We start from the raw sequence: 15,754 nt of genomic DNA, 5'->3' as shown, positions 1-15,754 counted from the left end.
GCTCTCCAAGTTTCCTTCATCCCATAATAAGTGTGTTCATTCTCTAATGTGGGTCACTGAAGGTGTGTCACTTTAGAGAAGCCCTTCTGTCATCTCCAGTTACAACTTTCAGCTCTGGCCTTTCATCCCCAATGTCGTGTTTGGACCTGTGACTGTCATGTCAGTAGACTTAGTGACTGCAGGTTTCAGGTGCAGGTCACTGTGTTTAAGGGGCTACTGATACACATAGCACCTTCAGAGGAGGCCAAAAGAAACACAGAAAGTGTGGAGGGAATCACAGTCCCTGTCTGCTGATTAGGGCTTTCACAAGCCCAGCCTACTCAGTGTTGCTCTCCTGAAACACCCACCTCCCAGGCCCCACCCAGAGCCCTGCCCACACTCTGCTGGGTCCAAACTCCAGCTCTGGTCCTCAGATGCCTTCTGGTAAAGATTGACCTGCCCTACAGGATTCAGACACACTCCTGTGCACCAACCATGGAACTGGAACGAATTCCCGATCGGCTGACCACCATGGCCTATGGGCTCCTGCTTCTTCTCCAGGTTCAGGGTGAGGCTCTCACGGGAGTGACAGGGAACCATGTCAGAGCTGCCAAATTGTGCAGAGGCAGAGTGGAGACTAAGGGAGGAAATGGGCAAGGAGTGGCTGAAATGGTGGAGTTCATTGCTCAGGAACCCTGCACTTGTATGATGCTCCCCCAAGAGTCAGAGTGGGCCCCCTAGGCCATAGAGCAGAGAGGATGCCTAAGGATGCCCAACTTCAAGGAAAGAGCTGAGAATGAGGGGGGTTTGAGGAATGGCAAATGGACAGGGCCAGACAGCAAGCAGCCTCTAGATGGGAAGTCATGACATTGCCTCCTGGGTTTGGGACTGGAGCTCGAGCTATGCACATATACTAAACAACATGACGATACCCTCCACGGCCATTAGACTCTGGTGTATCATTTCCCTGGCCAGAGGGGTAGCATGGCTTTCTCAGAGATATTCAAGTGAAACTTCTTACTCTTGAGGATACAGGAGCTCAATCCTGTACCTAAAATTGGCTCTGAAAGGACCCAGGGTGCTTTTTACATCATATGTCTGGCCTAGCCTGAGGCAGCAGTGAGACTTGGCTTCCAAGGGAAAGGTGATAGCACTCTGGGCCTGCCAAGTATTTTCCACCTTATTTGGAGTCAAATGGGCAGAATTTCTGAACATGTCCCTCAGTCTTCATCCTCTCCCCTCAAGGGCCCCTCCTGGAGGCCCTAATTCATACCACTCTTTTCCTGTTTTCCAATTTCCTCACACCTATTCTTCGTGCCTTACCTCAGTGGCCTTTCTCCCTCAGTTGATTTGTAATTGCTCTCAAAAGTCACCAGGACCTTCCAGGCAAGAGATCTGCCTACCCTCTTTAATGGCTCCCATTTTTAATAGTACTTGGCTATTTAACCCATATCAGGAAACATCATTAACAAGTCATAGGAGAGCACAAATGTAGATCCCACCCTCTTCTGTCTCATCCACTCCTGGTTCTTCTACAGGAAACATCAAGGTCCCTGGGTCTTATACACAGGGCTCAGGAGTTTGTCTTAGAATAGATGAAGTCTTTGGCCCTTGATTTCAACCAAAATAATTACAAATTCACTCCATTTCTGGCACCACGATTTAACTCTTCCTAGCAAGGAGATCACTTCACACTACTACATGTTAGAGCTCCGTAATACCACCTAATGGAAGGCTTCACTTCAAAAGTAATCAGTTAATGTAACGAATCTAAAATCATGGATATTCTAGCATATTCTTGTCCATTGCTATAACAACACAACATGAGGCCTCAGTAGCTGGTAACTGAAGTGAAATCACATGGACAGAGATCTCGTTCCACATGAAACCCTGCGTGAGCAGCATGTGACAGAAAACGGGAGTGTGCCTTCTGACTTGAACATCTTAGTAGATTGGATAGTTGTGCCAAAATACCTGAAGCCATATAATGGTCAAAGGAAGTGGTTTTGTTCAGCTCAAAATTTAGAATTTGAAAATTAACCATCAGGTTGCTCACTCTAGCGAGGCTCTGTTCAGAGCCTTCTAGCTATGTTACAACATGCCAATGACATTTCACAGTAGATAGACATGGGCGAGAGCTCACACGGTAAAAGAAGAAGCAATATGCCCTGGGGATGGCCATAGTCACTCTTGTCTGACAGCTCAGTCTCACTGCAAGACCTAACCTGTTTCAAAATCCAGCAGGAATCCCTGTAGGAGGGCTCCCATGACTCAGTCACCTCCCACTACACCCTACTTCTTAAAGGTCTCACTATTTCAACAGCAGCACCCTCTAGTAAGCATCCAGTATATAAATCTTTGGGGGTACAAAAAATATACAAATCAGTGCATTCTGTCCCAGCCCCAAGGTTCATGTCCTTCTCACAGTGCAAAGTATGATCATGTCATGCTTTCAGTCCCAAAGACTTAACTCCTTTGGGCATGATTCCAAAGTCCCAAATCCCATCTGAAATTCAAGGAAAATTCCTTCTAGCTGGGAGCCTTTAAAGTAAAAAACAAGTCTGATGATTTTAATAATTAATGTTGAAACAGGCACAGAGTAATCCTTGTACTGGTTGATATTTGTCAACCTAACACATTCCTAGACAAATCTGAGAAGAAAGAATCTCAACTGAGAAATCAATTCCAGGAGACTGGCCTGTAGGCAAGTCTGTGGGAGCATTTTCTTGATTAATTATTAGTGTGGGAGGGCCCAGCCCATTGTGAGTAACACCTCTCCTGGGCAGGTGGTCCTTCTTTATATGAAAGAAAGCAGACTAAGCAAGCCATGGAGAACAAAATCAGTAAACGACATTTTTCCACAGCCTCTGCTTCAGTTTCTGCCTTGAGTTCCTGCCTTGCCTTCCCTTCAGGACTGTAGTCTGTAAGATGAGATAAACCCTTTCCTCCTCTAAGTTCCCTTCAGTCATAGTGTTTTCACAGCAATAGAAACCCGACTAGGACATTCCCATTGCAAAACGGATGAACAGGCAAATAGAAAAGGGCCCAAGCAAATTCAAAACCAAGCAAGAGAGATAGCTTCTCAAAACTGTAAGCCCAGAATACTGTGCCAATGAGAGCAGGCAGTGGACCCCGGGGACTCAGGTATCCCCACCTCTGTCATGGGATACTGCTTGCTGTATTAGTTACTTTTTTATTTCTGTGGTGAAACACCTTGACTAAGGCAACTTATAGAAGAAAGGATTTATTTGGGCTTATGGTTCCAGGAGGATATGAGTCCAGAATGGCAAGGATAGCATGGTAGTCAACATCAGATATGGCGAGAGATACAGTTGAGAGCTCACATCTCAAACTGCAAGAGAATGAAACTGGGAATGATGCATAGTTTTTGAAGCCTCAAAGCCCTGTCCCCAGTGACTTCCTCCAACAAGGCCACACCTTCCAAAAGTATCCAAACAGAGCCACCGACTGGGGACCAAATATTCAAATATCTGAGCCTATGGAGACTATTCTCATTCAAACCAGCACTTTGGCTGCAGCCTACCTGATAGCTCTCTCATGGTGTATACTGTTGCCTCTTGGCTTTCATAGGCTGCTGCTGACAATTGCCTGTATTGTTTTTTTTTTTTTTTTTTTTTTTTTTTTTGGTTTTTCGAGACAGGGTTTCTCTGTGTAGCTTTGCGCCTTTCCTGGAACTCACTCTGTAGCCCAGGCTGGCCTCGAACTCACAGAGATCCACCTGGCTCTGCCTCCCGAGTGCTGGGATTAAAGGCGTGCGCCACCACCGCCCGGCAATTGCCTGTATTGTTACAGTTCTGGAATCTCAAGATCCATGCTCCCACTCTTACAGCTTTCGCAGGGCATTCTAGTGAGAAATCTTGGCAGTGTTGGTGGGATGGATCCTCCCAGATTTTTTCTTAGAAATCTCAGTGGAACCTGCTATGACCTAATAGTCCTTGGATTCTGTGTCCGACAAATTAGTACCAGATAAATACCCCCAAGATATGATACTTGACCCCTTTGGATCAATGTCAAGAGCCATCCCTAGACTGATTCAACCATGGCTAGAGCAGATGTACATCGTTATACCAGAATGTGAGAAGCAGAATCCTAAAGCTAGCCTGAATAACGAGCATGTGGAGAGCGCCCGTTCCCTGAACCCTCCAAGCCTCTCTGCTTGTGATAGGAGGTTAGAGGAGGAAGATGTTGGCAAAATGGAAAGTTTCTATTTTGTTTCCAGAGTGCCTTTCCCATTGTTCTGGGACATTCCTCTGAGCCTGGCTTCTTCTACCCATAGTATTTTCTTTTGTGCCTTCACATTCTCACCAAAGACCTATCTGCTCTTTACATGGACATGATGTGAATTTTCAGATTTCTAAACTCTGCCTCCCTCGCCAGGGATTATTGTGAATTTCACTGGATATGGCCCAGAAGACTCAAACAGTTCCCTCGATGGTTTACTTAGAAATGTATTTCTCCAAACACTTTTGGGTATCACTCTTAAAGTTGGCTTTCTATGAGCATTAGAGTACGGATGCAGTACAGCCAACTTCTTCGTAATACTGTAACACAGGTGGCCTTCACTCTAGTTTACAATGGGATGGTTCTCACTTCCTTAGTGTGTCTTTACTGTCAGCGTTGCTATTGGCATTCTGGACACGATCACATAAACCATCTATGAAGTGCAAGCTCCTTCCTAGTCTTTTGTCATCAGAGCCCTCACCGTAACAACTTACGGTGTTCACTTTACTGTAAAATAGGACTCTTATAGATTGTCCCTCCAAACTCTTGCAATATTTGGCCACTATTGTGTTCTGATCCCATTTCCTTATCTTCAGGTATTATTATGAAGCAACCTCATATTTGTTTTGTATTGTTATGACAAAATAACCAACACTGGATAATGTATAAAGAAAAAATGCTTCTTTAATTCATAGCATTGAAAGCAGAAAATCCATGATGAATGATGCTCTCTGGTGATCCCCTCCCTGGAAAGGGTCTTGGAGCTCTTTCACAACTCATAGCAATGACATTCCATGGATGGACAATATGAACAAGGATCAACCAATAGAGAGAAGAGGAGCCTAGCTGACTGTGATTACAACCTGCTGCCAATCTCAGAAAAAAGTAGTCCACACCTGTGAGATTAATTTAACTCCAAAAGACTAGCACAAAGCCTTTTCAAGGGCAGCCATGATCCAATCACCCTCCACTATCCTACCTCTCTACAGACCTACCACCTCAGTGTTGCCATTTTAGCAAACAAACCATATCCAAACCACAGCGAAGAGATAGTATGAACTTGCCCTCTCTGATACCTGTGAGTGACTGCCAATTCTGGCCTTTCCTGAGCAGGTGACTTGAAACTGGTTGACCCATGTGAAACTACAGTGAGTGATGTAGCAATAGCTCCCTGTGTTCTTTGTTTCCCCAGTAATCCTGGCTTAGATCAGCCAATCCTATACAAGTGAAACAGGAAACTAGACAGAAGGTACAAGAGAAGTGAGTGGTTTAGGAGAAAGCAACAGCAAGGGAAGGGGCCCTGACTGGATACATCCTTCCTCCCTGAAGCACCTAGTGGGCCAGGGTTGCCTGAGGCCTGCACAGCATGGAGGAATAAGATGCTCTAGGGCTGGGAGAAATAATTAGTGAGGCAATAGTGCCCAAAATCCACCTTCAGCAATTTTAGGTCTGGCACAACCTAGTAGTATTTGGATTGCATCCTGCTTTTTCTGCCATTATTTGATGCAAACCCCAGTTATCACATATGGTAATATTCTCTGTGAAGATAGGGAAGGAGAAGAAAAAACTGACAGGTAGATAGATAGATAGATAGATAGATAGATACATACATACATACATACATACACACCCACATGCAACACATGCATACACACATACATATATAGATGATAGATAAATGAGAGAGTTAGATGTTTCAACAGTTAATTCTCACTATAATCAATTTTCTTTTCAAATTTTTTGTCTTGTCTATATGCTTGTGATTTCTTTAGATTTGTTATTGTTGTTGATTTGTTTTATGTTTTAAGACACAGTCTGTCTATGTAACCCCTGTTAATCTTGAACTCATCTATAGTCAAGTATGACCTCAAACTTTTGAATCATCCTGGTTTAGCCCTCAGAGTGATAAAATTACAAGCAGGTGCCATATTGCCCAGCTGAAACATATCTGTTTGGGTTTCTTTGTTTTATTTTGTTTGTTCTTTCCATGATCCAAGAGGTTAAAAAAAAAAGCCAGGGCCTCTTGTATTCCTGGCAAGCACTAGAACACTAAGATACACTTCCAGAACTTTGTGTGGCTTCAAGGTTGGGCAAGATTATTGATGCTGAGTCTCAGGATGTAGCCCAGGTAGCCTCAAACTCTCATCATCCTCCGGCAGCCCCATGAGAGCTGCTGGGATTACAGGCTCTGCCTTCATATTCAGCTTGGTCAATTACTGTTAGCATATCTATTCCAAATGATATTAATACAAAGTGTTTTAATTAAGGTTTAAGTAAGATCAAGACTTAATAAATTAGTTGGTATGTTTATGGGGTTTTTAATTTTGATTGGCCCTTTTCAATTTTTTATTGAAAATAGATTTTTTTCATGCAATATATTCTGATTGTTTCCCCTCCCCCAGCTCCTCCCAGCTCCTCCCAGCTCCTTGCTACCCCCCCCCAATTCATTCTTTTGTTCTCTCTCTTTCTCTTTCTCTCATTAGAAAACAAACAGGCATCTAATACTAACAATGATTTTATTGTTATTATTATTATTATTAAAACAAACATGAGTAGGAAAAAACAAACTAACAGGAAAAATAAAAGCCAAAGAAAACACTCAACACAGAGACACATATTCAAAAACACTGAAATCTCATAAAAACACAAAACTGGAAACTATAATACATAAGCAAAAGAATTGTAAGGTTGAAACACACAGAGAAAGAGAGAGAGAAGAGAGAGAGAGAGAGAGAGAGAGAGAGAGAGAGAGAGAGAGAGAGAGAGAGAGAGAGAATTATAAGAGGAAAAACTATTACAAAAATACCATTGCATTAATTTTGTGTTGGGCATCTCCTGCTGGGCACGGGCCCTGAACTTAAGTGTGGTTTATATGCCCAGTGAGACTCCATTGGAGAAAACTATTTTTCCTTTGTGAGTGATTATCAATTGGATATAGTTTCTGGGTTAGGGATGGGGGCTGTGTTCACTTCCCCTCTCAGTGCTGGGATCCCATCTGGTTTAGACCTGTGAAGGCCCTGTGCATGCTACCACAGTCTCTATGAGTTCATGTGTGTGTCAGTCCTATGTATCTAAAGGCCTTGTTTCCTTGGTGTCTTTCATCTCCTCTGGCTCTTACAATCTTTTTGCTTCCTCTCCTGCAGTTTCCTGAGCCCTGAGGGGACATATTTGATGGAGACATGCCATTAAGGACTGAGTGCTCCAAGGTCTCTCACTTCTGCACATTGTACAGCTGTGGGTCTCTTTTATTTGTTCCCATACAGCAGAAGGAAGCTTCTCTAATGATGACTGAGCAAGATCTATGAGTACAGTAGAATGTCATTGGGAATCATTTTATTGCTACATTCCTGAAGAACAGAATTTTGTTTTCCCCTAGGTCCCTAGGCTATCTAATCTCAGGTTCTAGGCCACCCAAGCGGTTTCTGGCATGGGTTCCATCTCATGAAATGGGCCTTAAATCCAATCAGATAAGATAGTGACTGATTTCTCCCACAACTGCTGTGCTACTACTATTGCACCAGCGTAACTTGCAAGCAGGTCACCATTGTAATACAACCTTTGAGATATAGTTAAAATATCATAACTACCCATTTCAGGGTTCACTTCGGTGGTTTTTCATTATTTGGAGTTCTCCCAGTGTATCTCCAAATCTTAGCATTCTATACTCAAGAGCCCCTCCGGTGTTTCAAATTCAAATCAACAGAGTCATGAACAGTGGTAACATGAGGCCACTGTGACAAACAAGAAGTGTGTGAAAATAATGTTTGCTGTCTTTGGTCCTTGGAAAAGGCTGAGCTGAGGGTGCCAAGGCAGTGGGTGGAAAAAAAAACTTACTATGGTGGCCACTGATTGTGTAGGCCCAACCCTGATGTCACCTCTGCATCCCCAGGCCAGGACTCAGCCAGTCCCATCAGGACTACACACACAGGCCAGATACGAGGCAGTCTCATCCACATGAAGGACCTTGATGTGGGTGTCCACACTTTCCTGGGAATTCCCTTTGCCAAGCCACCTACAGGACCACTGCGCTTTGTACCCCCTGAGCCGCCTGAACCGTGGAGTGGTGTGAGGAATGGGACCTCCTATCCAGCCATGTAAGTTCTCCTGAGGCCCTGGGATCGATGAGTACTGTGAACTCCAGGCCAGACAGCTGTGGTTCCTCATCTCAACCTCACAGCATTTTTCCACTATGCAGGGGGATTCCCAAGAGTATTTTCAGAACTTGCTAATATTAAGTGAGTGAAATGACTCTGCCAACCTTAGTTCAGGCTTGACATCTGGATGGCATTGATCAGACTATTTCTAGTGTTCTCCAATATCCAAGGAAAGGTCTCTGGGAGAGGTTGGGGTTGACTCCCAGAACCTGTAAGATCCCCAACTAACAACATCAGAAACTAGGTCCTTGAAGAGGACCTTGCAGATTCCACCTTTCACTCCCACTGCCCCTACAGGGATAGATGTCACTAGACAAGAAATAAGTATATATGTATGTTAGGTGCTTTTCTTATTGCTGGGACAAAATACATGGCAAAAGCAACTTAACAAGGAAGTTTATTTTGATACATAATTTAAGGGTAATGCCCAATTGGTGGGAAAGTCACGGCAGCAGCAATGTAGGGTGACTTGTCACATTACACCTATAGTGAGGAAGGAGAGAGAGAGAGAGAGAGAGAGAGAGAGAGAGAGAGAGAGAGAGAGAGAGAGGTGCTGATGATCAACTTACTATCTCTTTTCTATTCAGTTCAAGGCACCAGCCAACAGAATAGTACTATCCACTTCTAGGCCATGTCTTCCTATCCCAAATAACCTAATCTAGAAACTCCCTCACAAACAAGCCTAGAGGTTTGTTTCCATAGTAATTCTAAATCTCATTAAGTTTATATTCAAGATGTATGCTTCTAAGTGGAGATTAAAGAAGAGATGAGGATCCCAAGAGTCTGGACTTGAAATGAGGGAGGTCTCAACCTTATGGGAAACTAGCCTCCACTCATTCATGAACTCCAGGGTGACACAGCTGCCCTGTTCAAGAACTGGTTGGCTAGAGGGAGAAATGGTGAATGTCAACACCTTCAATCAAAGGTTGTCCGATGGATTCCTGAAGGTCATGATTTCCCACCCTCAGGAGAAGTAGGATACAAGCCCCTCAACAACCTTGAGACCTTACTGGAAGTCTGGGCTTTATCTCAGCTTCTCCAAAGCCCAAAGTCTGGCCTTGATAGACAAGAACTTAGAGAATGATCATGTGGAAGAAAGACATCAGGAAGGAAGTGCATAGGGATATTTGGAAGCATATTTCCCAGAGGGTCTGTTTCTGGGCTCCCTATGTCCCTGAGCTGACTCTCTGCCATGGTTGGTCACCAGATGTCTGCAGGACATCACTGCAATGAGTATGCAGACTCTTAAGCTGTTGAAGCTGACCTTGCCTCCCATCCCCATGTCTGAGGACTGCCTGTACCTTAACGTCTACACACCAGCTCATGCCCATGAGGGTTCCAACTTGCCTGTGAGTGTCAAGTCATATTCATTCTGGGGTAAGAAGGTATTTCTTCTAAAGAAAGATTAGATCAGCCTGGGCCATGCTGCAGTGAACCCTGATGAGAAATCTCTTCCTATAATCTAATCAACTACCAACGTGTGTCTAGATCTATTGAATACACAACAGTGTCACTTTGAAGTCACCAAAGACCTAGCCACTGATTTTTATTGAATTGCTAAGACTTGAGAACACGTTTGGGGGCTGGGGAGATGACTCAGTGGCTAGGAGCACTCTGCTCTTCCAGATGACCCAGGTTCAATTCCCAGCACCTACATAGCAGCTCACACCTGTCTGTAACTCCACTTCTAGGGCTTCTCCCACAGACATACATGCAGGCAAAACACCAATTAAACATAAAAAACAATTTTTTTTATAAAAGAACACTTTTGACTAATTTTCATGGAACATAATGAAGGAAATATCCCTGTTATTCCCCCACAAAAGTTTCTGAGAATAGTGCAGTCAGACTTTGATGCTGAGGTGAACTCCAAACAGAGAGGAAGGCTGTGTCCATGACTGTGCTTGAACCCCTCACCCAAAAAATGCCAGTATATCCAACTGGGCATTTGTCTATGTGGGCAGCTGCTCAAAGAAGAAGTTGTACTAACTCTGAAGGGAAGCCAGCTGGGCTATATGGGAGACACATGGCACCTATCTTGATTTCTTCAGGTGATGGTATGGATCCATGGTGGCGCACTGGTTATAGGCATGGCTTCCTTGTATGATGGATCCATGCTGGCAGCCATGGAGGATGTGGTGGTAGTCACTATCCAGTACCGCCTGGGTGTCCTGGGCTTCTTCAGGTGAGTCTGGGGCTGGGCTGGGATATGGGGCTGAAAAAGAATAAGGACAGCCCTGTGATTCCTGTCCTTGCCGCTTCACAGCACTGGAGATCAGCATGCCAGAGGCAACTGGGGCTACCTGGACCAAGTGGCCGCCCTACGCTGGGTCCAGCAGAATATCGCCTACTTTGGAGGCAACCCTGACAGGGTCACTATTTTTGGCGAGTCTGCAGGAGGCACTAGTGTGTCTTCACATGTTGTGTCCCCCATGTCCAAAGGACTCTTCCACAGAGCCATCATGCAGAGTGGGGTAGCCCTGATGTCAAGCCTCATCTCAAACTCCTCTGAAATAGTCTATAGAGTGAGTGCCCCCAACCACCCCATCCCTGAGCTCCTGCCTCAGCTTTCACCCTCAGAAACTCTGATTCTCTGTCTGACTAATGTATACAAGGACCACAGAGGTACCAGGCAGCTGCCTCCTGTACAGGAATCTCTGAAGAGCTAAAGGTTAGAATCTACTCCCCTCTGCCTCACACTGGCTTGTATCCCATCAAGCTGTGCTTGGGATTTGTGGTGTTATAAGCAAAGCGTGTCATCAGGTGTGATAGCTCCTCTGGCTGTCACCTCTAAACATCAGGAAAACAGAAACAGTTTCACACCTGCCGCTGTCGTCTACATACCTATGTACCTTATGAGATTTGAGGAACACCTGAACCCAAGTGGGACCCTGTAAAAAAAAAAAAAAACCTTCCCTGCCTGGAAGGCTGAGCCATCCCCTGCCTGATGCCTTTATAGATGGTTGCCAACCTGTCAGGATGTGAGCAGGTGGACTCAGAGGCCCTGGTGAACTGTCTACGAGACAAGAGTGAAGAGGAGATTATGGCTATTAACAAGGTTGGAGTGAATGGTAGGATGGAGGGGCAACAGGGAATAAGGTAGCCTGCCCTAGGTAACCCCTGGACACTGACTTCATTCCATCCTTCATAACCTAGCACCCAGGAAGAGATCTCAACACCAGGATATGGTAAAGCAGCTGTAGGTTCTCATAGACTGGGTGTGACAATCCTGGGATGAGACAGACAGGAGTGGGAGACTATAGCCTGACATACAGAATTGTCAAGGACCTGACCTTCCTCCTTAACAGCCAATGTCCCTTCAGGCCTTCAAGATCATCCCTGGCACAGTAGATGGTATCTTCCTGCCCAGGCATCCCAAGGAGCTGCTTGCTTCCACTGACTTCCAATCTGTCCCCAGCATTATTGGTGTCAATAATGATGAGTATGGCTGGATCATCCCTTCGGTAAGGCCCAGGTCCAAGGCCCTTGGTCTCCAAGAAGCCTGTCCTATAGCCCCATGTGACCTTGACCACAACACAGACTCTCCTCTTATCACTTAGAGCATAAGCACCACTGACTCCCAGAAGGAAATGGACAGACCGACCGTGCAAGCTCTCCTGCAGAGAAGGGCAGCACAGATGGTGAGGCTTCTGTAGTACTGGAGAGAGGGCATCTCCATCATACCCTGCTCATGCAGCAAACTGCAGGAACAAAGGCTGAACCATGACAGTACTTGTGGGTTGAGTGCCGCCAGAACCTGGCCCTTTCGTGATTTAACTTGTCCAATGCTGGGCCCTACTCTTCATCCTGAGGCTGTGGCCTCACTGCCCCAGGGTCTATCTAATCTGACTCTCCCTGGTCCCTCTGGCTAGATGTGGCCTCCTGAATTTAGTGACCTGCTGATGGAGGAGTACATGGGGGACAATGAGGACCCGCAGCTTCTCCAAGTGCAGTTCAAGGAGATGATGGAAGACTTCACCTTTGTGATCCCTGCACTGCAAGTGGCACATTTTCAACGTGAGTACATCTGGAACTGAGGCCTGATGCCTAGAGGCAGCTCAAAGCTGTGGTGCCCAGTTGAAATCTGGGGTGTCCAGATCCCCACCCATGTCTATATTGGACCTCTGTTAGCAGGTACTTAATGTCCCTCATCTAAGTAGATTCTTGGGACTTGTTTAAGACATAGGAATCTTCCAAATTTTACTCATGAGGAAACTAAGTGACAACAATATCATAAGTCTATATAGCAAAGATTTCCAAGACAATGGTTTAACCAAGTCCCTCCCTCAGCCCCTACTCCAGCATGGGGTTCCACATTTCACTATTTAAACTCTATCCAGCTTTGACCCCAGATCTAGCTAGCTATCTTGTCATCACAATTGAAGAAGGACATCCTGGGCGAGAGTGCACTTTCTCAGCCTGTCCTTGCCTCCAGGTTCCCATGCCCCTGTCTACTTCTATGAGTTCCAACATCGACCCAACTTCTTCAAGGACTCCAAGCCACCCAATGTGAAGGCCGACCATGGTGATGAGATTCTTTTTATCTTCCGATCATTTTGGGGAGGCACTCAAGGTGAGTCATCTTTATTCCCTAGGCTGCAGGCCCTTCAGGCATATTCAGATGGGGAAACTGAGGTTCAGAGTAAAGACAGCATGGCTTATGTACCATGATGTATCTCAAAAGGCTGGCATGAGGTTAGAAAGCCAACCCCTTCCCGCTCCTGCCTGTGTTTCCTCCAGCTGTCCCTACCTGCATGAGCCATGGAATCAGACATAGTGGTAGAATGGGTTGTTTTATACTACTTGTTCATTTGTTTGTTTTGACTTTTTGAGGCAAGGTCTCCCTGTGTAGCCCATAATTCATGGCAGTTCTCCTGTCTCAGTTTTCTGAGTGCTGACATTAGAGACAAGCACTACAACTCGCAGCATGAGAAGGGTATTCTAAAGGCATGGTTATTCCCAACTTCCTTTCATCAGAAGCAAGGAGATACTCTGGGGCAAGGATGAGCCTGAGGGAGTAGAAATTGGAGGCTGAGATGAGTAAGACAGAGTGTGCAGGTGCAGGAAATGGATTGTGGGTGGCAGGAAGGGAAGGGAAGGGACCAGACCCAGGAGTAGGTTACAGCTGGGATGGTGAGTGCAGAATTTGAGTGAATGGCTGCATGAGAAGCCAGAGTCTGAACCCTTAATCTCCTCCTCTCTGCAGTTGACCTCACTGAGGAGGAGGAGCTTCTGAGCAGGATGATGATGAAGTACTGGGCCAACTTTGCACGACATGGGTGAGAACACTCCCCTCCCTTAACCTCTAAGGAGTGGAATAACTTCCAAGACTGCCCTTGTGGTTAGTGGTTTCAATAGCCATTGTGGATCTTTCATCACATGATAGCCTCATCCACACCTCACAATCCACTTAAACAATTGTACATACTGGTCTCTGACCGTCACCCAGTGACATAGTGTAGAGCAGTAGTGTTGCGGTACTATTCTTTAGAGCACGCCTCTGAAAGGAGGGGGAAATCAGGCCAGGTATCTTTGTTCCTCACAGAACAGACAATAGTAAGGTCTCCTTGTTTTCCTACATCAGTACACCTGCCTCTAAATTCCCGTAATTCCCTAACTGCTTAGACCATTGCCCTGACCCAAATCCAGGGATATGGTTCAAGTTCAGCAGAACCTAAAGTAATCTTTGCTCTCCCTACTGGGAGGATGTGTCTACAGGAATCCCAACAGCGAAGGCCTGCCCCACTGGCCCATGTTTGACCATGATGAGCAGTACCTGCAGCTGGACATCCACCCTGCTGTGGGCCGAGCACTGAGGGCCAGAAGGCTGCAGTTCTGGACCAAGACTCTGCCTCAAAAGATGCAGGAACTGAAAGAGGTTGAGGACAGGCATGCAGAGCTGTAGCATTCTGTGTCAAGTTGCAGTTTGTCCTGAGTGCAGGTGGGGTTATTCTGACACCTGAAGAGGAGATAGAGGGGATTCACACTTTTACATAGTCATTAGGTTCATATACCCAACAATTAGGATGTCTCCTCTGCATGGTATGTGGTCCCTGCTAAGCCTGATACGGATCACTTCTGTTACACACAGCAAACATACAGGAGGCTATGGATGGGTGAGTCCCAATAGACAACACCTTCCTCCTTGCTACAGTAGGCAAGGGTCCCTCCCTCCCTTACTTCACCTCCACCCACCTCCTTTCCTCTCCTCTCACTCCTCAGGCCTTCCACTACTAGTGATGTACCTTAGGGAGGATTTCAGTAACCTGGGTGACTGAATTTCTTTTTCACATCTCAGCAAGATCCTGTCCTCTAATAGTAGGGACAAATTTTAAAAGCAAATACTAAAGCCCCAAGAGTTAATTCTGGGGCTATCGCACAATTATCACAGTGGAGTAGCTTCAACACAACAGAAATTCATTGCTGTCTGTTCTGGAAGCTAAAAGCTCTGGTGATGATAGCACCCAATTTGATATCTAACAAGGAATTACTTTCTGACTTGTGGTTAGCCCTTTGCCCTTCTCACCTTAAGCCAGCAAACAAGTTCCCATAGGCCTCATTCATACAAACAAGTTCCCACAGGCCCCATTCATACAAAAGTTCCTACAGGCCCCATTCAAACAAGTCCCATATTAGCCCATCTTCTATTGTTATAACAAAGATCTGAAGCAGTAACTTACAAAAAGAGTTAGCAAGATGACTCAGCCATTAAGGGCACATACCATCAAGCCTGACAACATGAATTTGATTCACAGGACCCACACAGTAGAAGGAGAGAACTGACTTCTCACATTGTCCTCTGACTGTCACATATGTTCTATGACTCTATGGTTACACACACGCGTGCACACCACACACACACACACACACACACACACACACACACACACACACACACACGAATAAATGTAAAAAACTAAACAATAAAATACTTTTTAAAAAAAGACTTTCTTTAAACTCAGTTTTAACACAGAAAACTCTAAGATTGGGTACCTTCACCTAATGGGTCACTGATGAAAACACACTGGACTGCCTCCCAGAGAGCAGAGAGCCCAAAGGGAAATGGACAAGTAAGTAACAACTACATGGACTGCCCATGCTATTTAACAGACGGGGACTAGCCAGCTGGCATCCTCCAGGCTCTGCCTGGCAGGAAGACATCCATGGGCCCACCTGTGGGCCTCATTATGATAAGCAAATATGTGGTAGAGAAAGGGTAGAGAAAGTGAAGTGGAGTAGTCCGTGCACTGTGGAAAGAGGCAAAAAAGAAGAAATGAAGATGGTGAGGAGTAAGCTGGTGTTGGAGGCCTGCTTGCCACCTGGGGCCATGGTCAAGGCAGTGAGGAATAGACTGATGGGGGTGGTCTGCTTGCCACCTG

At 45.5% G+C, this 15,754-nt stretch overlaps 1 protein-coding gene across 1 annotated transcript; it reads left to right on the top strand.

The window, feature by feature from the left end:
• Positions 1-474: 474 nt before the first annotated feature.
• Positions 475-14,280, top strand: LOC128104565 (pyrethroid hydrolase Ces2e-like). The gene is made up of 12 exons (XM_052729508.1): positions 475-547; positions 8,111-8,315; positions 9,583-9,724; positions 10,427-10,560; positions 10,642-10,900; positions 11,335-11,433; positions 11,699-11,839; positions 11,936-12,016; positions 12,248-12,392; positions 12,811-12,948; positions 13,582-13,654; positions 14,094-14,280. The coding sequence occupies exons 1-12, from the start codon at positions 475-477 to the stop codon at positions 14,278-14,280; spliced, it is 1,677 nt and encodes a 558-aa protein (XP_052585468.1).
• The last annotated feature ends 1,474 nt before the right edge of the window (positions 14,281-15,754 follow it).

Source organism: Peromyscus californicus, unplaced genomic scaffold (assembly GCF_007827085.1).
Source record: "Peromyscus californicus insignis strain IS unplaced genomic scaffold, ASM782708v3 Scaffold_8__1_contigs__length_139910024, whole genome shotgun sequence".
NCBI classification, from domain to species: domain Eukaryota; kingdom Metazoa; phylum Chordata; class Mammalia; order Rodentia; family Cricetidae; genus Peromyscus; species Peromyscus californicus.
Note: the sequence above shows the minus strand (reverse complement) of the source record. Positions and strands in the feature narration are given on the sequence as shown.